Genomic DNA, 24,812 nt, shown 5'->3' with positions numbered 1-24,812 from the left:
GAGGTATCATACCTGGAGAAAGATTGAATCAAGCTCCAAGGGAAACAAAATAAATTAAGATAGTGGATCAATTTGAAGAAGATTTTAATGAAATATATTAGGATACATTAGACAAATCATCCCAAACCAATATAAAATCAACTCAAACGCTTAGTTAGAAAAGGTAACACATCTAATCAAGCATGTGTACCCTGGATTATACAAATAAGTAAGGTTTCTAATACTACAAAAAAAACTAAAAGTTTCACTAAAAAGTGAAAACCCTTCAATCGCAAAATAGATTACTAAAATCCAAATCTAATTTTAAGGAGGCGATGAAAGGAGAAATGGAAAAAAAGAGATTTACTAAATCTCAATATTAACTCATAATTAGTGGGAAGAGGTTAGAAAAATGGAATGAGGTGGAATTTGTTAATGGACTGATACTGAAGTAATGGTTTTGTTTCAACAAATTACAGGTTGTAGTATCACCAATGCACTAATGTATATATACTCATCCTGCATCTCCTTTTAGGTCCTATTTTGAGCGAAGTGGATTTAAAAGATCAAGACTTTGATGATATAATTTATCCTCAAATCATTGAAGGTGAGATTGAGGAAGATATAAATAATGATGAAAGTACAATAGAACAACCATCTAATGATTTACATCTTCCCAAAATCTGTGAAGATTAAGGATTTATTTATGTTGCTGGATATGTGGCCAAATCGTTACATCAAAATTCGTGTTCTGCGGTGTAATACTTCCAGCATCCAAGTTCCTCCAAGTACATGGCTTAAAACATTGTCAAGAGGGGGACTGCTTCAAATATCGGAATCTTTTATTTGGAATTTTGCAAAAAAATACAGAAGCATTTCTTTAATTGTCAAGGGAATTTTTTTTATACCGAATCCTATGTGATGGATCGACTCATCAGCATAATTGTGGAAAAGTATCCTAAGGAAGAATATGAAGTTATACAAAAATTTATTCGCACTCGTACATTCATTAGACTAAAGTATATAAATATTGTAAACAAAAGTAGCATAAAAAGAAAAAGAGCATGTAACGTGGTAAAACTGCTCATTTCATTAGTTAAAAAGTAGAGACAGAAATGATATATATTTTTTAGGCTCATTATTTAATTTTAAACAGTAAACTTTCGAAATGTGAGTGTCTGTGTTCTATCTTAGTCTAAAAAGTTTGTAATGCAATTTCTCAGAAATTGAATGTACAACATTTTCTTCGAAGTAAAAGAGTTCTTTTTTAAAACAACTGTAATGTTATTGTGAGCAAAGTTTTCATCTTGTGTCAAATCCACAAAGTGTCAATATGGGAACTGTTTGACTGTGGATTAATCAGTTCAAATTCAATAAAGTATTCGTTTTAAGATACTTAAGTTTAATTAAAACATTACATGACAAATCATATTATGATTTTTTCTTAATTCATGATCCCTATATGTAATTAGATTGCACTTTATCCCTATCACCTATTCTTTAATGTCGGGAGTGACGAAGTAACACGATATTTTCTTAGATTGAACTCCACACATTCTCCAAGGAGTCTTCATCTAGTATCTTCTATTTGATGCAGAATGCTTATGTGTCATGTATTGTCTTTTATTTACTTTTAAATCATGACGTAGGGATTTGTTTTAAATAGATAGGTAGGTACCTTGTGTTTTACGAGTTTGTATATTTTAATACTCAAATGTATGTACGTCCTTTTAAATGTAATCCCTTACAGAATATATATTTTAGTGTATGATTGTACCCCCAATCCAAAGGTGTTCTTATTGACTTTACTCCGGTCCGTTGCTTCCGTCTGTAAGTGGTGTTCGTGGAACATTACATTATGATAATTTATAGCCATCCTAACAAATGACAATCAGTACAAATAACTTATAGGTAATTACAATATATATGGATTGAATATATAGTTCATGGATTGAATATAGAGTTCTTGGATTGAATATACAGTTCTTGGATTGAATGATAGAATTGATGATGACAAGGCTGAAGGGTTGACACAGAATAACTAATAAGCCTTCAATTTAATTTTCCTAATCGGGTTGAGTGAAATCCGACAATCTTCTTTGTTCCTCGCTGTAGTCTACTATGGCAAAATGATCCTCTGTAGAAACGGAGACTTAGATTCATATGCTTCACTACGACGTGGAAGATCCTCAATGGGTTTGAATGTTTTTTTAGTAAAATGGAGGCCATGTCAAATTGTAGAATGAATAATGTAGATTATTTCTTTTTTTATACAATGGAAAATGTAAACAAAACACGCAACTACTTCTACACTATGATGCCACTATTAAAAGCGTGGTGGAAGTCAAACATCAGTCGTAAACACGTATTGGACGGTATAACCTTGTATTTCTATTAACATTGGATTTTATCTCAAACCTGTTTCTAGTATTATATGATTAACTAATTGTGATGACTAAATGAAATAACTATTTTAATGAGTGTTATTATATTTTTAATACCTACGAATATTATAGTATTATAGTTTATTTAATAACCAAAATAAAACCATCTAATAACTATTTTCGGATCTTGCTTACATTATTAATTACAGAAAAAGTGAGACAGTTCAGAATATCATTAATTTTAATTTTTTGACGTCCTCGGGAACGCTGGGCCACCTACTCTAGTATTTATATTAAAGAAATGTACAAGGTACTCAGATGTGAGTAGCTAAGATCCAATATACATAGTATGATTTATAATAAATTACAAACTGTAGAATGATTGAAGCCTCCACAGTACTGAGAGTCGGTATCAATTGAGGGAAAATCTGCTGGTGAAGGAGTAGAATTGTCTTCATTGTCTTTGATGCTTAATTGAGGCTTTTCTTTTAACTCTTCATTTGAAGAATCCAGATCTAGAAATGTAATGATATGTATGTTTCAGCCTCTATACTATAGATTTACACAGTATGCCGCTTCTTAACAATTTTGTTTAATTCTTTTTTTGGGGGGAGGGGATTATTTTGAATATTTTTAATTTTTGCCTTGCTTTTTACTTCTTTTGCAAACATTTTTTAATGTGCTGCTCTTTTGAAATATTAGTCCCAGGGAACCATAGCCTCTAAGACTCCCTTAGACCCGTTTACCAAAAAAAAAAAAAAAAAAAAATAGAAAAAAAGACGTACTGTTATCATAAGTAAGAGCTTTTTCTAAAAAAAAATCATCATATTATGTAACGGTCTAGTAGAATTTTGTCTTTTTATTTGTCAAGTTGATTTGAAATTGCCCTTATAAGTAAATCATTTAAATCCTTTGAATAAGTATTTCTATGAATATCAAGAAATATTATAAGTTCTGGCTCCCCTTAAAAGTTATGAAGAATAAATAAGCTCCTTTATTCGGACTACTTATACTCAGTACATACAATATTGATATTATCATAGGGTAGTTCAAGGTTAATAGAAACACAAGGTTATACCATAACGCTTTTCTGACTTAAGTTTGACTTCCACCACGCCTTTTAATAGTGACGTCAAATAGTATATACTGTTACCAGAAGTAGCTAAATATCGCCTTCCTTGACTGTTACAGTTAAGAATACGGTTGTTATACTCTATGACGTCAAAATCGGTTTGTCCTGCACAGCAGTCGGTACGGTACATCAAATTGAAAATTCCAGGAACCCCATTGCGTGATGGCATAACCTTGCATTTATATGTCCCTTGAGGTAGTTGCATTATATATAGTGATGTAAATCTTGTGTATTTTTTAGCACGCCCGTTTTTTGGGAATTGGTAATCTGAGGAATGAATTTTCTTTTCTTGAGCCTTTGTCATTCGTATTTAACTCTTGAGTATTGAACTTTGTATCCTACTACATTCAACTCTATTCAAAACCTGATTGAACCTTCATAAGGGCCTATAAAAAAAGGAGAGCAAGGTTGAGGGTTTGATGCAACGTCTTTGTTGGACTCGGAGTAATTTTTGCCAATGCCCTTCTTTATTTATTTCTCCCTTCGCTCTCATTACAGCTGATTATAGCTAATCTAATGAAATATATGTATATAACAGCTAAGCTGGTCTCCTCCAAAATATTCTTCAAATTATAAGATTTACCATGTTGATTTTCATTTTTTAACATGCCCAAAATACACGGAATTTTCATCACTAACTGCATAAATATATTTACTTAATGCAGTGTAATGTGTAGTATTTATAATTATATATATGGCATGGATGATCATGATCAAAAGCAGGTTTAGATCTAGGCATATAGGCAATTTGTTTAAAGGAAAATCTATCTGTGATGAGTTCCAAAATAGCCAATCTAAATAGGCCATCGTTAAAAAGAGTCAAACATGTATTTATAAGTAAGTATGTGGTATACCCTTACCATTGGGTTCACCATCCACCTTGGGTGTTTCTGAGTCGGTTGGTAAAAGAACTTTTATAGTCTGTTTCTTGATGGGTTTTCTATTTTCCTTAGATGTCAAAAAATAGCTCTTAAGACCCCCTACTTTCTGCGATAATCCCTCTTCCTTCCTTTCTACTGTTATGTATTGCGGCGGAAGAAGAGCTCTACAATTTTCGGAAATGTGTATTTTCATGGGAAGTGAATTGGATTCAAATTTCTCAGTTAAGCCCACGTTGTGCCCAAATAGACAGTATCGAGGCATTTTATTCCCAATAACTCCAGCAACAACTGGACCTGAGTGACATCCAACTCTCATCTCCATATTTTTCCCACTACTAAAATCCCTAAGAATGGATATTCCATCAACCATATCAAAAGCCATATCACAGATCTTGAGTGCATGATTACTTCCTCTTAAAGGGCATCCTGCTACAATAAAGTAAGCATCCCCTACGGTTTCAACCTTGTAGACAGCGTTTTGATCCACTAAAAAGTCAAATACAGTGTATAAATCATTCAAAAGCTTGACAACCTGTGGAGGCCTTAGACTGGAGCAAATGGTTGTGAATCCAACAATATCACTGAACAACATGGTCACACATTCAAAAGCCTCACATGTGTTCATGGATCCTTCTCCATTTCTTAGTCTTGTGGCGACAGATTTTGGTATCATTTGATACACTAGACTATCCGTTTTTTTCTTTATTGCATCTAGACTTGTCAACTGTGAATTTAGAATTTTTGATTTCGCTTCCAGGGAATTAAGGGATATCCGTGTTTCGATATATTGTTGCGATTGGGCCAAAAGAGTTTCTCTTGAATAATCATGCATGCTAAAAGGACTATGTATTTAGAGCCTAATCCCATTGCTAATGAATAACCTCACCTCAACTCATTAATAAAAAGGCCAACAGTTGTCAGGGACTCTAATTCTTTCAAGATAGGACAAGCAATGAAAAGCATTTGATGCCATTCTTGAATAAAAACCATGCGTCCTTTAATATGAAAAGTCTTATCCAAATCCTTTCAAAAGAAAAATAAGTTGTAAAAATAAGCAGTATAATACAAATAAATATCAAAACGTTACACAAGGTCGTCTGCAAAATTATATTTTAAAGAGGAGGGGCCTTATTTTTTTTTGTAATTTTTTTGATAAAAAAAACACTCAAATTAAATTTTTTTTTAAATATTTCAAAAATTCATAGATTTTCACAAAAAAAATTTAAAAAATTGTGGAAAAAATTCAAAAATTAAATTTTGTAATATTAAATTTTTGAGAAAAATAATTCAAAATCCATAGCTATTCACAAAAAAAAAAAAAAATTTCTTACTAAAATTCCAAAATTCACATGTTATTTACAACAATTATTCAAAAAATCAAATTTTAAATATTTAATTTTAAGAAAAAAAAAATAATTCAAAACACACAGCTATTCACAAAAAATTGATTTTTTTTCGAAAAATGTTTCAAAAATCCATAGCTATTCAGAGAAAATTTTTATTTTTGGATTAAAAATTCAAAACTCTACAACTTTTTTACAAAAAATTTCAAAATTAAAATTTTCAATATTAAATTGTTCAAAAAAACAAATTCAAAAATCCACAGCTATTTACAAAAAATTGAATTTTTTTCGAAAAATGTTTCAAAAATCCATAGCTATTTAGAGAAAATTTTTATTTTTTGGATTAAAAATTCAAAACTCCACAACTTTTTTACAAAAAAATTCAAAATTAAAATTTTCAATATTAAATTGTTCAAAAAAACAAATTCAAAAATCCACAGCTATTTACAAAAAATTGAAATTGTTGGGAAATACAACTCAAAAATTAAATTTTTTCGAAAGAATATTTCAAAAATCTGTAGCTATTTACAAAAATTAAAATTTTTGGAATTTTTTTTTTCTAAAATCTACAGATTTTTTACAAAAAGTTTCAAAAATGAAATTGTAACTATTAATTTTTTTTCAAAATATTCAAAATTAAATATTTTCGTAAAAAAATTTCAAAAATCCATCGCTATACACAAAAAAATTCAATTTTTTGTTTCTAATATAATCTTTTTTTTTAAATATTTCAAAAAACCAAAATCGACAGCTTTTTTACAAATGATTAAATTTTTGGAAAAAAATTCCAAAATCCACATCTATTTTTCAAATAATTAAATTTCAAATATTAAATTTTTTGAAAAAAAAAAATCAAAATCAACTGCTATTAAAAAAAATTACCTTTTTTGGAAAAATAAGTTCAAAAATCTTTAGTATTAGACTGAAAATTAATTTTTCTGTAAAAAAAATTTGAAAAACAAAACTTGTGGAAAAATAAAATACAATATCAAAAAAATTACCTCATCCATATTCATTTCATCATCAAACTCTGGAATTGAAGTAGCATCGAAATCTTTATTTATATTACGAACATCCTCCAGTGTAGCTAATTCAAATGTATTATTGGAGTGTGAATGAACAGCCTCAAATGTTAACTCAATCAAAGGCTTCACCAGCTCAAAATAGGAGCTGAGTTTCTGACCCACGACCTGAGGAATAAAGTGTCGGAGTGCCGTACCGATGCATGTTACATTTAAGTTGTCTTGAAATAAAATACAAAAAGGAAACATTTCAAAAATAATAGAGGCTCTAACTGGAAGAGAGGCTTCCTTTTGAGCTACTTGCATGGATTGATCAAAACTGAAAATTGAATTAACAAATTTGAGATCATAGGTACAGATAACAGTATCATAGATGACTTCCATTTTTTGTAGAGTGATATCGATATCCAGAGAGAATATGAGTTTTGAAATGGCTTTGATCTGAGCATAAAAAAAGGATTTGAACATATTTTTGAAGCACATCATTTTGTGTACAAACCTGACCAAGAACATAGTACTGAAACCCTCTTCTTTTACTCCGATACTGAAGAATCATACCTTAAAATATATTGACAATACGAAATGATTACTCAAGGGCTCAAATACCTCTTTCAGTTTCGGAAGTTAAGAAAAAAGATGGAGCCTTGAGTCGAGGATATTTTGACTTTAGATAATGATGTAAATTATCTAAATTCACAAAAAAATTCCTTAAATTTCTTCCAAGTGATGAAATCAATTTCAAGTATCCTAATTTCCCCGTTAATTCCACAAAATGAGCTCCCATTCCTTCATAAAAATCCTCATTACTCGTTCCTATCACTTGGATCGCCTTTTTACTCATTTTTAAAAGCTGCCCTTCAGGATATACCTTATCAATTATAAAATCATCCTGAGAGAAAAGGAAGAAAAAAGTATAAGGCCTACATATATATATATAGGTATGTTTTCATGAATCCTTACATTTTCAATTTTTAAGGAAGCTACCACCTTATTCCACATTTGTTCACCATACACTTCCTTCACATAGTCAGAAAGATTTTTTAAAAGGAGTCCATACATTTTTATGCTGATTACTACCGACAAACCTCAGAGTAAACTGATTAATAAAAGTACGAGTACATGAGATCATGTCTAAACAATAATTATTCATTTTGTTTTTTGACTTACTCAAAGTACTTTATGGCATGATGGAAAGAACTCTCACGTTATTTTCTGATTGATCATAGAAATGGAAATCGCATCACGATATTTTATATTATACGTAAATATTGATAAAAATATGATTTTGGAAGAGTCTCGTACGACTATATTGTGATTTTTTTATAACTAAGCTCCAATATGTTTTCATTGACAATTAGCTCCTTCAATAAGCCAACAAAAAGTATTTCCTCATTAACATAGTTATTTCATCTAAAATAAATAAAACTGATCACTCACCTAAATTAGATTAAGACCGTTGACTGAAATTATTTTAATATCCTTGCTGTATGCCGTATTTCTGAATAGTTCCATGACTTTGACCGATTACTGATATATTTCCAAAAATCTATTATTAGACTCGCGCAAATATACTGGGCCGTGCAGAATTATTTACCGATTTTTGTTCAGAACATATTGCGGACAATAATGACATTTCGAATGACTTGAAAAACAATTTATTCATACATTCTTAGAATAATAAAATAGTTTCTGATCAAATTTAATCAATGTAGCCACCATTTGACTCAATAACACTGGTCAGGCGACGTCTGAAGCTCCCACATATTTGCTGGATGTAATCGGCGTCCATGGAGGCCCAGGCCTGGTTGACAGCAACCTTTAAGGCATTTATGTTCTTGTGTCATTTTTTGCAGGCCTTGGTCTTCACGTGTGCCTAGATAAGGAAGTCTAGTGGGATCAGATCTGGGCTCTGAGGGGTCCAGTAGTCCTTGGCCAAAAGTTCATGTTGTCCTTGAACCACTCCTGAGCTTTCTTGGAAGCGTGGGCGGGTGCTCCATCTTGTTGAAAAACCCAAGGAGAGTTGCCGACTATGGATTTGATCCACGGAAGGACCTTGGACTCCAGAATCTTCACATAATCCTCCGCTGTTAATCTGAGTCAGTAGGGAACCATACCAGCTTCATGGCCTTCCCGTTGGATCTCCAAACATCTCCAAAGCTCACAACAAGTTCATTTTGCCTGTTGAAAACAGGATCGACCGTAAAAGTTTTCTCATCTGAAAAAATGATGATGGGTCCAGATGAGCTCTTGATATCGTTCTTCTCGCTGACGTTCAGTTAGAAGAGGGCGTTCAGTATGCCTCAGGGACTTTCCTCCAGCCCTTTTCAATGCCCTTGAAACAGTTGATGTTTTTGGCCATGTCGGCAATGGACCTGTTGGGAGGCCTCTTGAACACTGCATTTACTTGCCTTGTTGAGACAGTGGGCTTCCTGCCAGCCCCAGGGGGAATGCTTGAGATCACCCCCAGCCTCCAAGCGCTTGGAAACGTTGTAAATTGTCTTCAACGAGACCCCAACCTGTTCCTTAATGTTTTTATGAGTCACTCCCGAGTGGAGGAGGGCTGCAATTTCGATATTCTTTGTTTCCTGATTGGATATGGTCCCACGTGTGGAAGTTGTTACGCTCTCACAAGAAGGATTTTTGTTTATTTTAACAGTAAAAATACGAAACAATCAGATTGGTTGCCACAAAACCTCTTAAAAAGTATATTTACATCATCGGTAAATAATTTTGCACGGCCCGGTATGTCGGATCATTGTATGTATTAGGACTGGGGCGGTTCAGTACTCAACTGTGAAATGGTACAACAAGACTCATATACTGCCCCCTTTCTGTAAAAATATGGTATCCTTTTTCTTAGAGATAACATGTACCTTATTCATAATAACTACCTTTGATACTCTTTTTATAAATCGGCAAAGGTAGTACAAAATAGTATCAATATTTATGGATCTCAACTATATGGTTCTTGGTGATTTCATTCCTAGTAATTTAATTCACAGTAAATTCATGGCAAGAATTACTTCGATGTCGATCCTTAATTATACTCTGAGTCCAACAAGGAATTTACAAATATAACTCCGCAACTTATCCCAAATGTTACTCTCCGTCGTTAATGAACACACAAATATTCCATCAAGGTTTGAATATAATATATGTTTAAGTTTCACTTATAATTAATTATATTATTCTCTATTTATAAAGGATAAATGATTTATTGAACGTTCAGTTATAAGTAAAAGGATCCAGATATACGTCATTAGTTTTTTGTTCTGAAATGGAAACACTCTCAAAAAAAAGAATGGACTTTTTTATTATTTCTATGAAGAAATTTTGGCTACTTCTACATGGACATAATATAATAACTAATATTTTAAACAAATATTACTAAGCAATATTACAATACAGTATCGAACAAAATAGTATGTAGATTTTAATGATATGTTATTTATTTTAAAAATGGTGAAGAAATAATATGACATTGATAGTCTGCGAGTATATAAGAGATAAATAGCACTTGGTATGATTGACTTATTGGCTAACTACCAGATGATCTTAGGTTTTTTTCGCCTAAGATTACGTCAATTGTTGTATGCCCTCGCTGTATGCTTGAGTTATTATAACTTATAATATTTATAGTTATACTTATATTAATAATATTCCATATTTGTAACTTGTAAATTAGTAATTATTATAGTTTATGAATATGCCATCGTCTTTTGTTGTTCCTGGGTCCTCGAGGAGAGGATCATTAGAATTCCCTTCAAATCAAAGTACATATCTTAACTGTCAGATTGCTCTGTGACAAGAAGACTCTGATTCACTCTAAACGCCATTGCCATACTCTGTTTTATGTGAACAACACTTCAAGCCAGAAGATTTCTGTTTTCTGAGATGCAGTCCCATCTCTTTTTCCTTAGTCACACTCAAGTATTAAATCCAGCTAAGGAAAATCATCGTTTGATTAACATTGAAAATGGATGAAAGTTCAAGGTCTTTAAATCTTCTTTGGAAATTATAATTTATAAAATCATAGCATTTTTTATAGAATGACATAATCAGCAATTACAACAGTAAAATTATGATCGAAAAAGGTCCTCTCCTTTCCTAATCAAATATTTGAAGAACTGTTGGAATCCTCATTATCACTTTCCTGATACACTTCATCTTCTTAAATTATGAGATTGTATGCATAGTGTGTATATCACTATTCTTTACTAATATTAGAATATTAAAACAAGATGCGAAATAAACTTAAATCAACTTATTTAAAATTAGCCACAACCAATGTTTTCTAAAACAAATAATTGCATTTCTACTCCTAACTTAATAAAACAATTAAGGGATAAATACTAAATAAAAATATGGAAATGGATTTCAAATACAAAAATAGATTTAAATGGACCATCTAGATATCATCATGTTTGTAAATTAAATATTAACATTAAAGAAGAAGAGTCGAATTGATAAGTATGAGTTAGAGTATCTAATTCAAAATATTACAATATAGTTATTTCTTTCCATTGCACAAGAGATCAGAGGGTTTCGATAAACATGGTATATAGATTTCTATAAAGTATATGAAAATAAATCTTTATACACTGTTGTCGTTGTCTTTATTTAGGAGCTACAAAGTAATCATTCCTAAATTAAAAATTATCTTGGCTTTTGTGAGAAGAAATGTTGGTCACTTTCTTCAACTACGTGTCAATGAGTAATTCATGAATGGACTATATTCGTGTTATCTTGAAAGATCCTAATCCAAGCGGATGATAGTTCTTCTTTATCTTGGCGAGTAAGTCCTTCTTGGTCACTAAAGAAACAGATTCCAAGGATTGAACTTCTTTGACATTCGTATCTAAATAAGAAGAGTCAGTACATAATTATCTAGAAAATCTTTTACAAGAAACTAGGAAAACTCAGGCCAGGAAAAGAATAGATGGATTCGTTTTAATGGATTTAAATATCAATTGAAATTGACTTCTAATTCAAGGTCTACTACTGACAAGGATTTGAGACGTTTCTTATTTCTTCAAAAGACTAGATTATTGAAATTAACTTCTGTGGTTGTCCAACTCACCTTTGTAAAAACCACATTACGTCAAGGAATACATTTAATTTAACTATCAATTAATCATATCACTTTCATAACGTCTCAAATAGTAGTGAGTAATGAAAGGTAAAGACTTTAGTCCACAGGTGACTGAATTTTCTATGGAAGTACTACTCCAACTAGTAGTCCTAGGCCGGATATTCCCTAAGTAATAATTAAAGTTTGAAACAAATATAGGTAAACAACGCTCATGTCCTATATGCAGTGTTCCTTTCATCTCTGGATAACTCCCTTCTTAATCTCAATATATATATATATTTTTTTTTTCATTGGTTGATCTTTTAAAAAGTTGTTAATTACTTCAGGGGAGTAGTTATCATTGACTCAGACTTAGTAGTATTATTGTTCTAAATATTGATCTACTGGAATCCAATAATTTTATACAATTCATTATATAATATTAAATAATTGTTTGCCTGCCATACAAGGCGAGTCTAAAACCACTGAAACCTATGCAGCGGCACTTGTCTAGAGTCCTGCAAAGCCTAGAAATATCCTTGCATTTTTTTTTCAATCTACTCTAAAAATAGGGGATTTTCAAAAGGGAAAGAATGAAAAAAGGGCAATACATTTATCTTTGTCCAAGGCCCCACACACACTGAAACCGACCCCCACATTCTAATATTATCCTGATCCAAACCTAGTTTGGGATGCAATCACTTTAGTATAGGCCCCCATAATAGTTAATGTCAGCCTTACTACCATTTAATTCTGTATCTTTTTTCATTTTCTGTAATTAAATAAAGATGTGATCTAATAGAATGGATTACAAAAGATGAAATACTTTTTTGGGTGCCAAAAATTAGTTGTCATGACATTCCCTTGATATTTACTAAATTGTAAACTCCTTACTCCCTTAAATGTATTATGAATGGATAAATAAAATATATATTATTTTTAAAAGCTGTTTCATTCTTAAAATGTATTAAACTTTAATTTTTTTTTCTATATTATTGTCTTGCCATGGCTGTAAAACATGGCATTCGGTTTATGAAAAAGCGGACAGCCCCATCGAATCTCTAGGAGAGAGAAACGCATGAGGGGCATCAATAAAGTTAAGAGCCAGGTAGTATAAATAAAAATACCAAATAATAAGACACTTATATTACTGAATTCCTTAGAATAGGTAATAGAGCCTCTCTGGATCATCAGAAATGTTAAATAGAGTAGTTACCTTCTAAGCAATTTCTATAACGATATTTGAAAAAACCGTATTCTTCGAAAAGGAATTGTATATATAGGAACTACCACTACCAAGCAAATGGAGGTGGAAAACTTAATAAATATAACCTCAAAGAAGAATGTCGATTTTATTGGAAAATATCTCTCTGTATTCATGAGAAATTTTGTTACAGAAAAGAGAAATCATGTTCGGAAAAATAATAAACGAAAAAAACTTTGTTAAGAAAGATTGTACTAATGATCAAAGATACATATCAAAATTGAATGGAACATTGCGAATTATTAGTATATTAAAGATAAGTCTTATATTATTATTTTAAATATTTATGATTAATGTAATTTTCCAAGTTTTTTTTTTTTTTTAATGATTCATATTAAATTTTTTATTATAAATCATTATCGACCTTATTATTGATCTTATTTCTCGAAAAGTTTTCAACATATACAAATTTCGAAAAAGTTTCTATTTAGTGCCTATGTTAAGGTTTGTTATGAAGAATAATGTATTTATTCATTTTGCTGTTTCATCCTTTGTTAGTGTACAAATTTGCAATGGAAATTAGTACCACTTTGCATTATTTTTCATTAATAAAAACATGATTTTAGAAATGAGGGACTTACTCCTTGAAATGAGGCACAGAGCTACAGTGACTTGTATTTATTCATGTGAGATCTTTACCATAACTTCAGAATTGTATATCTTGTTGCAACAAAAGGAGGGGGGTGATTTTTGTATTGATCATTCAAGGATATCATTTTGCCATCTGTGTAATGATGATAATTCTTCTTAAATGATTTATTAAATTGACATAAATAATATGCCATTAAATTATAGTTTATTAACTAACAAAGAAATCCTTTAATCAGTATAGTACATGCATAAATTAACATACCAATAAACAATGTCGAAGAAAGCAGTTAAAACTACGATCCCAAATTTACCATAGAATATGAGCTCATTTTTACGATTTATGTAAGACTTTTCTTTCTTTGGATTATGCCTTGCCAAATAGGAAAAACGCTCAATCCACATGACCACAAAAAAGGTAACAAAAGGCATGAGAAGAGAGAAAAGAAGCCAATTATCAATCATTTTGATATAATGTGTGCTCGGGAGAGAATTTGAGATACTTTGATAGAGAGTATAAGTTGCCACGGCTGTTTAGTGGTCCACTTTCCATTTGCCAGCTCAAATTCAAAAGCTTTTGTCAAGCCACAGGGGAGAACTGTTTCGATCTTACAAATCTGATAATCAAATGGATAGTGCTCAAATTTAAAATGGCAATACAGAACAATCTTATATTGGCGTTTAAAATATATAAGTATGCACTTTCACAAGGGAAATATTTTGATTACTGAATTTAACTTAAGTCAGTCAGATGTCAATCATTATTCGAGTTTGTAAGACTAGATATTTCGGACTGTCGATCTACATCGATAGCCAACGGGCTATCAACAGAATTTTCAAAATATGTCAACGGAACCCAAATGAAGATTTTTCTCGTCTTCAGTAAAAATGGATGGAATATCTTGCCAACGAAGCTTAACTTTTATCTTAAGGGCCATTTTATCTTAAGGGCCAATTTATTGTATTTTTCTTCAATGCAGCGGATTTTAAGAACAGATTATTCCACTTGAATGCTGAACTTATTTCCTTGACTCATTTTTGCTGGAGGAAATCCCTTTCTATAGTTTGATACCCAAATTGTTTTGTAGCTTTCTTCATCACTTCCATCAGTACAGTCACTAACCTCGTTAAATCTCTTGCTTAGCCATATGCAATCTCCATTGTAACAAGTAAATTATATTGCATTGTTACACTGAAAATATGAATATATTTAAATAAAATGAAGTATTACAATAAGAGACAGGTTTATGTAGGGGGGGGGAGGACATTGCAGGCATTTGCCTAAATCTGAAGGATTGATTGCTAAGAATAGGAGCATCGCACATTGTAGGTATTTCAATAAAACGGCCATGATAGAAGTTAATAGCAATCCTGTTCACTGTAAAACTGCCTCTTCCTGGTTTCCTAGGCCCCGAATGAAATTATTCAATAAAAAAACAAAAACGATACCATATTCCAATTTAAAATAGAAAATAAAAAATCCTGTCCTTTTTTTATTGCTCATTTTAAAACCTGCCCTGGATACAATAAAGACGCACACCTTTCATAAAATAAGATGTGTTTTCCTTTTTAAAATGATATTCTCTAGAGCAAAAGCCTGTAAGGTACCAATCATTAATGACCGCAGGATATTCTTTTCTTCCATTATAAAAGCCAAGAATTTTATCCTTCTGAAAGTCTCAAGTTATTATCCAGGATTTTTTTTGCTTGACAATGTTATTTTGTTCAAATTCTCTAAATGATTGGTATTGTTATCACATTCCAAATTTTCCTCAATCCAATATTCTGTTTCAATTTCGTCTTGAACTATACCAAGACCCCTCATTTGAAAGTACTGACTGTACCTGGGTTCACATTGCAAATATAATAGATGATCGCATCCCAAATCGAGATAACGATCAGTTCCTCACTATTAAGCTAGACATTGTTCCTTGTTTTTCCCAAGTCATTCGATTGATCGTAATAAAAACTTTTTCAATTTGCTATCTGGGAAATTAATGAAAGAGATTAAATTATATAATCTATCATGTTTATAAAAACTTTTTCTTGCATTTCAATTGAAATGAAGGAGATCTAAGTCTGGTAAATCGTTTTGACAATACATAAGGTACTTCGTTAGCTCATTTTTTGAGAACGAAAAATAATGCTTTTGATCCAAAAGGGATTAAATTACTTATAACTATTCATAATCTATCATGTTTATTGATTATAAGCAAAGTCATACTTGTTGCACAGATATACTTGCATTTCAAATTGAAATATTGAAAGGTGTTAGATTGAGTAGATCTAAGTCTGGTAAATCATTTTGACAATACATAAGGTACTTCGTTAGCTCATTTTTTGACATTTCTCTAGACATTCCGATAATTCTACTCAGTTTCCCCCGAAAAACCATGCTTCTTTCATTTAAAAAGTTTTCCGCTTTTGATCCACCAAAATCCATGTCTTGAATGTCATGGCTCATTATTTTAAATGTACTGTTAAATATGTTTATTATTGTAGGAAATATGGAATTGTGATAAACTTGAACTTGTGTTCCATTTACTTCAAAAAGAAAGAAGAAATGAAAACATGATATCAAACAACTATATATTCCAGTCAGTGATTGATGTTTGCGATTCTATTTTTAAAAATGTTCAGTTTGAAAAAACTTTGTAGCTTGTTTAAACAAAAAATGACTAAAAAATGGTATTGAAAAAAGAATAAAGAAAACGTTTTCCCCAAAAGATTTTTTTCTTTTTTTAGAGGTCCTTAGTTTAAGATTCAAACCGTTTTTAAATCAAAAAACATAACAAGGACACTAAACACATTTTACAGGAGCGGTAGGATATGTTTTGTGGCAACGGAGGCTTTCAATGAAGATGTATTGATCGTAATCAGCAACAACTCCAAAATTTCCATCAGCCAGCACTCCCGTGAGATGAACGTGTCACAAGACAGAATTAGAAGATTTTTGAAAAAAAAGGTCAATCTTATTCCTCAACCCAACCTTGACTTGGTTAAGGCACCTAACACGACGGGTGTGGAACTCATATCTGACTGAAAAAATAGTCTAGCCCTGTCATAGTTTCTGACACATGTTAAATTTATGATTGATGATTGGAGCTCTTTTATTGAATTTTAAAAGTACACTATTAATATATGTATATACTATTTTGCAATTTTTTAATTCAAATAAATGGATTAATCAAAAAGATATTAACGGTTCAATATTTCATTGCTTGACCTACCATTGTTTGTCGTGCATCTTGAATATTAGGGGAGGACAAGTAGGACATGTGCTTAGATTTTTTCATTAACCTAAACCAATATAGATATACAAAACAGGAAGTATTAGAGAAATGGAGGGCTCACTATAATGAACTCCAAAAATATTTGATTGTGATGTCATAAGAAAAAGTATTTTTTTCCTTTAAACAACCTAGACATGTATTAATAGACGCGCTTAAGGAAATGCTGATGAATCAAGAAAACGTGACGGATATTATCCGCACAAATTGTGATAATTGACATGATTTTAAGACTTATTTCAAATTAATTTCTTCAAAAATGTTTGATTTATTTTCAAAAAATGATATCGTAAATATAAATAACTAGCTTTTTTTTTTCTTTTTCTTTTTAAATAGCCAAAAAAAAGAGCATTTTTGTAATTTTGATTGGTTTATAATTTGTATATTCTAATGAAAGGAACAATTAGAGGTTCCAAATTTGCTCAAATGATATACTTTTTCTTTGAGCGCATAACCCAAAACTGACCTCAGTGTTCTGAATTTTGAAATATCTGGAATTATAAGTTCCAATAATAAAACATATCATAAAGTGTTTTTTTTATTATCAAAGTATTTTTAATTCTGTATCTTGTTATGAACTTGATATATTTCCTTTTTGAAGGGGAAAAAAGATTCAAAACGAGACTATTTTTTAGATTTTTATAACTTATTTATCATTCATTGAGATGAAAAATATCATAGTTTATATTATAGGCTCATTCCAAGCCAAATCAATCATTCAAAAACAACATCCTCTTCGATTTTTTTTTCAAATTTGACACATATTTTAATATTAGTTAAAAACTCAAAAATCCAAATTTCAGCCTTTTTGTCCTCTGCTTCACAAAGTTTCGGCCTTGACACTATCTACTCTATTTTTAAATCGCTGTATTTTGAATGTTTTTGAAGATATTGATCTACTTTTAAAACCATTTAATAGATAATTGTTTTATTCTTTTGTTGTGTAAAATGAGAATTTAATCGTAAGGTCACAAGGTCAATATTTTGACTTCAAAAAATCAAACATGTCCATTTGCAATTTAACTCAAATTTTTATATGTTAATTTGAAATATATCATAAGTATAGACAATAAGTTTTTAGAGATGCATTCGATTCCATTTAATTACTTCATCCCAAAAAACAAACATATATATGGAAAAAACTTGAGTATAATATTTGGTCAAGCAAAAAGTTCTGGACAATTTTTGCTAGATCTCTTTAGTGATCCATATCTTTCAATGAATGTATTGCATAAAAAAAAGTATGTTTAAGGGTTAAGTGTACTCTTAAAAGAAGTTAATTTACAGCATTGTGTTTGGTGAAGCCAGTTGTGTGTTATAGTCTTCCAAAATTTAAATATAAAAATATAAAATTTGGTACATTCTTCAGTATAAATACAAACGAGGTGAAAAGGGGAGCAGGAAGCCATTTTTTTTTTTTTTTTTTTTTGCTTTGCTATTTATGAACCCAATTCAGTATCAAATACAACAGCAAGCGGTGGTTCCAACGATTCCGTTCTGTCAATATAGACGTCGAAGATGAGGCACACTCTGATAGGCCAATCATCGAAAATATCGATAAAATAATGGACGGGCATGTGATAACTTTTTCCATTGCCAAGGAACTGATGATTAGCCAGCAACCCGTGAAGCGTATAATGACTGGAGATCAAAAATGGGTAACATACGATAACAATACCCGAAAAACATCGGGGTTAATGCAGAGTGAAGCAAAATAAAATACAACAAAAGAATAAAAAAATATCTATTAAATGGTTTTTAAAGTAGTTCAATATCTTCAGAAACACCCAAAATACAGCAATTTAAAAATCAAGTCTCGCTCAGCCCAAAACTTTAGAAGCCTCTAAATCCTAAACTGGAGAAAAAAAATAGCTGTCATTTTGAATTTTTAACTAATATAAAAATTTTGCCAAATTTGAAAAAAAATCGAAGATGGTGCTTTGAAAAATGTCCTTTTTTTAATGATTTCAATTGGAATGCCCTAATTGAAAAAGATTCAATGTTTAATTTAAAAAAATACCTATTTCAAAAATATGCATTGGTTTCAATTCATTTGAACAAAATTTGTGTTCCCTACTGTTATCTATGTGATATTTGTATTCCTATGTATGGATTAATTATTTAGTTTCTGAATAACATTTTTTTCAGTAGGATGTTTCCTAAATTGATTAAGATACAATTATTGGATGAAAACATTTTGAAAAAGCGTTATTACCTGTAAATTTTAAATACATAGCAGTCAACGTATATTTCAGTCTTCTTGCTTAACTGTGTTATGAAGCAAATTTGAATTAATTTTCAAAAAATACTAGAGAGTCTCTATGGGACTAGATTTGTAGAAAAAAAAATCATTGAAAAAGGATTGCGTTTTCAATCTCTCTAGAACTCTCTGGACAAAGTATCTGGAGAGGATGAGGCGGAGATTTTTAGCCTCTTAATCGACAATCCCAATAAGATATGCTTTTATTTTATACAAAAAAGAAAGGCCAATAATGCAATTTTTTTTAGAATTATAAAAATCCTAAAATACATTGTAAAAACTTTGGAATTACTTTTTTTAAAAAGGTTATTTTATTTTAAAATATATAGATAATGTCATCTTTTCAAAAAAAAAAAAATCAAGTCCTACTATCCTGAATGGTTTCTCCCCGTTTAAAAATCATCTCTGCACCCATGGTATGTATAAAATAAACATATGATTATATTTCTGACTTATAGCAGTTCAAAATAAGAAAATTAAAAGGTTAATTAAATATGAGCTCACTTGGATCATACGTTCTTTTGATGATGCACATCATATTCCACTTAGCAGGTATCACTTGGTTGTTAAAATGAAATAAATGCCTATTACTTGTCGTAAAGGCAATAATTCCATATCCTTTAAGAGGATTTCGAAGTTGAAAAGCAAAATGAGGATTATGGAATATCAAATTAGGGGCGAGGGAGTCGAGCTTGTAACGTAAACATATGGAGAAATTAGTCAATTCTTTGGGAGGATAATTTTCGAATCGTGGTAGTTGGATAGTATTTAATATGAACACTTTTTTTGAGTCAAATTCATCTATTCGTGGATTGAAGGAAAGGATTGTCATCAACTCGTGTTCCTAGATGTGGGTACAAATTTACATAAATGATGAGAAACAAGTGTGTCTTAATTTGTTTTGTTTTTTTAAATTAGGCACAAACTTACTGTACTTATCTTTGCTTTTAACATTGAGCTTAGTGAAGTTAAGATATACAGGAGGCATATTAAGGAAATGAACCTCATGCTCAGGCTCTCAAATACTAATTGAATATAGAGTAGAATAAGTACAATTATATAAATATAACATTTTATTAATTATGTTTTGGTCAATATTATAAAGAGCAATATGTCCGGATTATGACATACAATTATTATGTTATAACAATATATTATATATAACTACATTAGACTGTTTCAAAATACAGTCAAAATGAAATTTTAAATAAAAGACAGCATTTTCTCTTTATTTGGATCAGTCTAGGATGGTGTAGATAAATAAAATTTCAGAGATGTTGATATTGACAGAGCACAATGAGATTAAACATTTGAATATGCTGAGATATAAAGACGTTTTAGAACCATTCATATTTCCTTATTGGGTTATTAAAATTTAAAATTAAGTGAAAGTAGAGACTCAAATTAAAAAATAATTGTTATACCATAGGCAAATGTAAACAGTCAAATACTTTTATAACCTAATTGCCATAAATCTCAGTTGCCAGTAAATACATATTTTTTTACCGATTATTGAAATTCAAAATCATATTAATGCCTTCTCTAAAACTGAAGGAGTGTTATTTTATCCACTACGTTATTCCGAGGCCTGTTGTTAATTGTATACAACTGATATTTAGTTGTAAAAGTACTTGTCTGACTTATTAAAAAAATATAAAATAACAATGATCTAGTTTCAATTTACTCAATTTTGAAATTCAACACTCAGTTGACAAAATAATGAAATATCTCCTATATTAATAAAACAATTTTTATCCGTATGTATATTTGAATGAAAAAAGCAATTTCATCCAAGAAATAACAATGTATTCATATTGATGAAATCTTGAATCCGTTTTGCATCTAGCATCGAGCGTGTATACTGATTGCATTGCATATAGTTATCCCTGATGTATATCATGTACAGGATAAAGACAAACACAGAGTATAATATACGTGGAACACTCTATAAATTAATCTCTGATTTATATCATAATTTATTTACATTTAAACTCTATGTTAAGAGTTGTATAAAATATGAAAAATGAATTAAATCTCGCAGCTCAACTTATAAATTTTTTAAATTGAAATTACTTTTAATAAAATTTATAAATAATGAATGAGACTTTAGATGAGGTTCAACACTGAGCTAAGGTGCTCTCTGCCTCATCAAATCATATTTGAAAAAAATATAATTCTTATTATATTTTATTCTTGAGAAAAGAACATCTAAGTATTTAGTAACTACGTGTGAGTGGTCTCATAAAAACGCAGAGTAACGCCGAGGATTTGTTGGGGATTTATTTTCAAAGTGATTATTTTAAACACTTTTAATCAATTAGAAAAGTTGTTGTCAAATTTTAAATTTGACATTATAATTGAAAAGTTTAATTTACAGCCATAAAGATTTCTTCCTCTCTTAAAAGACAGAATTCAAATATGAAAAAGAAAAAAAAGAGGGAGAACTTAATGAGCCGTGTCACAATCCTGTTAATTTTATCCTTTGTATGAAAACACACAAAATCATAGGTTTTTTGAATAAAAAGGGAGACGTTGTGAAACAACAGTAAACATTTTAATAATTTATTTTCTTCTTTTGTCGCTATTAAAAAGGTGTGCCTCACTCTCCAGATCCTAATACCCAAATAGAAGGGCCAAGGAAAAAACTTCCGAAAAAAAAAATCAAAATAGCTAAAACTAGTAAAATAATAGAAAACAGCCTTTTTTTTATTAGTGAGGCAGTTGAAATTAGATCAGCGGCAGAGGGGCGAAGAGGCTGATTTTAAATATTTCACAAAGTATAGGCGTCAAACTCACCTATATGAGTCAACCAGAAACTGACTGACTCCTGAACATTCAGAGTAATTAACTTTTTCAATTTTCAATTTATTAACAACTAATTATGATTGATAAATTAATGTGTTTTTTCCTATCTGTAGTTAATAAAAAGTTAAAAATTAAAAAAAGTAAACAATTTTGTTAAATGTTTATGAAATTCCCTAATATATAATAAGAAATCGGAATAGTCCGTAAATATACTATTGGAATCGGAACCGAAATCGGCTAAAAATTTGGTATCGGTACATCCCTAATAATAAAAAAAAACAATTCTAATAATAGCATTTAAAAAAAGATCAGTATTCATCAATTCACCCAATAAAATAAAAATTCAAAGGCCATTATTGAATAAAATTAATAACTACTGTGATTTTTTACCAAATAAGATCATATTCTCATTAATTGAAAGGTGAATTCAGATTTGAATATATAAAAATATTTCACAAATGCCTGAGCAAAGAACACCAACATTTAAATTACAATACCGTTAAGAGAAACGTGAAATCTTCTCACAATTACATGAATTGGCAAATCATTTTTTTAGAGACGTTTTTGTAGTCATTAAATATGCATATTCAATAAATTAATTAATTAATGTAATTAAACACAGACAAAGTCATTTACATTAATATTGATTTTATAAATCAATAAAGTTGTTATCGGATTCTCATTCTTAATAGTAAATTGGATTGAACAAAGGTACAGAGTTGTAATAATCTCATTCTTTAATAAATACTAGTTAAGACAATTATTATAAATAAAGTTACATATTCAAATTAATTAAAGGAGCCTATAAGTTATTGTTCTCATAACTTGGCTTGAGATCCATTGGAGGTATGGATTCACAGTCCTAGATATATAACTCCTAGGATTCGAGTCTCTTAAGTGATTACTTAATGCAGACAGCTTCGAACTCAGGATAAAAAATAAGTTTATGAAGAGGCAAAGACCCTCGTTCTTATCTTTATATTCTGATTCCAGATTGCTATGCTACACTAAGCCTTACAGTTTTTCTCGCTTACGCCTCTCATTTCTTCGTGTTCTTCTACAAACCGATTATGTTTGTTCGTAAACCACTGAGTATTTTCACATATGAATAATCCATTATGTCGAATTATAAATAATCAATAACGGAGAAATTATTAGTAGCTCTTCGAGTCAAATCGCTGTCGTTTTTGTTTAATTTTTTTTAAGGTACTACAACGATTAAGATTGGAACTAAATTAGAACAAAATGGTACTTTGTTGTGTTTACAAGCTTGAAATAAACATATAACTCCCCAAAATCATTAATGTTACTCTGCTTCTTTCATAAGCACACGCAAATCTTCAATCCTACTCAGTGTAATGGATGAAAAGTTTGTCAAATGTTTTTTGGAAAGGTTTTTTGCCAAGATAGATTAAAACATATTAATGTATATAATTTAGATTTAGTCTTTGAGTTTAAAGAACTCGAATTTTCAGGCCCTAACTTAAGATTTGGTGAAGGATAATGTTGTTTTTTTCAATTGATATTAGGGGCAGAATAAAAGATTTGAAGAGGTAAAAAAAAATGATGTTGGGAAATGCTGATGAAATCAAAGAAGAGGTTTCTTTAAAATTAAAAAACATTGATAAATTATCGATTAATAGGAAAAATAACTTAGTTATTATTAAAGTTAATACGTTTAAGAGTGTTGAAAAACTTAAAATTTTGGGATTGGTTAAAACAATTCCAAGAAATAGTTAAGCACTATCCGAAGAAAAATCCTGAGGATAAGGGTGCTGAGGAATTATTTATCCAGTACACGAATATTTGAAAGGATAGTGATTATATAGTGGAAATGGTTGCTGATCCCTCTTTACATCCGTAAATTATACCGTTTCGAGGAAGTCTTGTCAGGTTAAAGTTTGTGGGAAGTAAAATATAGCGCCAGAATTATATTATTTTTACACATATAAAAAATTATTGTAGTCAAAATAGGGTACGAATCCTTGATTATGAAATAGCATTGAAGGTTTTTATCTCAGAGAGATAAAATATAAAAAAAAAGAACGATAAAGTTGAATGAAAATTGCCAAAAGGGAACCCCGTCAAATGCAGAAGTGATTCTTTTGGACGATGAAGTTACAGATAAAAGTTCAACGACATCAAAACAAAATAGTGATTGAGTTGAAGTAATTGGGGTTTTACTAGGCGTATCTTTAGAGCTCGAGAGTTCTAATGATTGTACTTCTAACGATAAAAGAACTTCTAACGGTATTTGAGCAGATGATAAGTCTGATTTTCCTTATCACCAAAATCATCGAATTGATAGTAATATAGATCCGAAGATATCACTAAATACTATTCTTTTTAATCCTTAAAAGGTAGACGGGGTCCGAAAATTCTGGTTAAAAAAAAGTGAATATACTCTCCGGTTTTTACATCCACTAATATAAATGAATATATAAAAAAGTTCTAGAAGGTAAATAAAGTGTCAGGCCCCTACGGAGTGGGAGACATAAATCTTTTGGAGGAGAAATTTTTCCCTTCTTATTGGAAGTGGGCAGATCTATGGAAAAATTTATGTAATTACCGAGGTCAGCCTTTAAAAGTTGAGTCGTATTATTACCTAAGAAAGGGATGGTTTGGATATCAATGATTGGAGACCCATAACAGTATTAAACGAACTGTATAGGGTCCTTTCGCGTGCTATTGTTAGACCAATAAGGCTGATTCTCAATAAAAGGATTGTACTCCAGAAAGGTTTCTTGAAAAACAGAAAGATTTTAGATATGAGCTATTAAATGGGACTCCTAC

The 24,812-nt window shown here is 30.4% G+C and overlaps 1 protein-coding gene across 2 annotated transcripts; it reads right to left on the bottom strand.

Moving 5' to 3' along the window:
- Nucleotides 1-2,465: 2,465 nt before the first annotated feature.
- LOC121128601 (soluble guanylate cyclase 88E) lies at nt 2,466-7,839 on the bottom strand. 2 transcript variants are annotated; one of them, XM_040724196.2, is made up of 7 exons: nt 7,702-7,839; nt 7,348-7,630; nt 7,241-7,299; nt 6,721-7,182; nt 5,263-5,399; nt 4,350-5,209; nt 2,466-2,878 (listed from the first exon to the last, which is right to left on the bottom strand). In XM_040724196.2, exons 1-7 carry the CDS (start codon nt 7,798-7,800, stop codon nt 2,718-2,720), a joined length of 2,061 nt encoding a protein of 686 aa, XP_040580130.1. In that variant the 5' UTR covers nt 7,801-7,839; the 3' UTR covers nt 2,466-2,717. The 2 variants fall into 2 exon arrangements, with proteins under 2 accessions (XP_040580130.1, XP_040580131.1); XM_040724197.2 differs by having other exon boundaries at nt 4,356-5,209.
- Between the last annotated feature and the right edge of the window lie 16,973 nt (nt 7,840-24,812).

Source organism: Lepeophtheirus salmonis, chromosome 13 (genome assembly GCF_016086655.4).
Source record: "Lepeophtheirus salmonis chromosome 13, UVic_Lsal_1.4, whole genome shotgun sequence".
NCBI lineage: Eukaryota > Metazoa > Arthropoda > Copepoda > Siphonostomatoida > Caligidae > Lepeophtheirus > Lepeophtheirus salmonis.
Note: the sequence above shows the minus strand (reverse complement) of the source record. Positions and strands in the feature narration are given on the sequence as shown.

Coding starts and splice junctions, on each gene's coding strand:
- LOC121128601 (XM_040724196.2), bottom strand. CDS start 7,800: ATGTATGGACTCCTTTTAAAAAATCTTTCTGACTATGTGAAGGAAGTG. Junction 7,631..7,701: donor CTTCCTTAAAAATTGAAAAT/GTAAGGATTCAT, acceptor CTTTTCTCTCAG/GATGATTTTATAATTGATAA. Junction 5,400..6,720: donor ATGAAATGAATATGGATGAG/GTAATTTTTTTG, acceptor TTCTTTTGAAAG/GATTTGGATAAGACTTTTCA.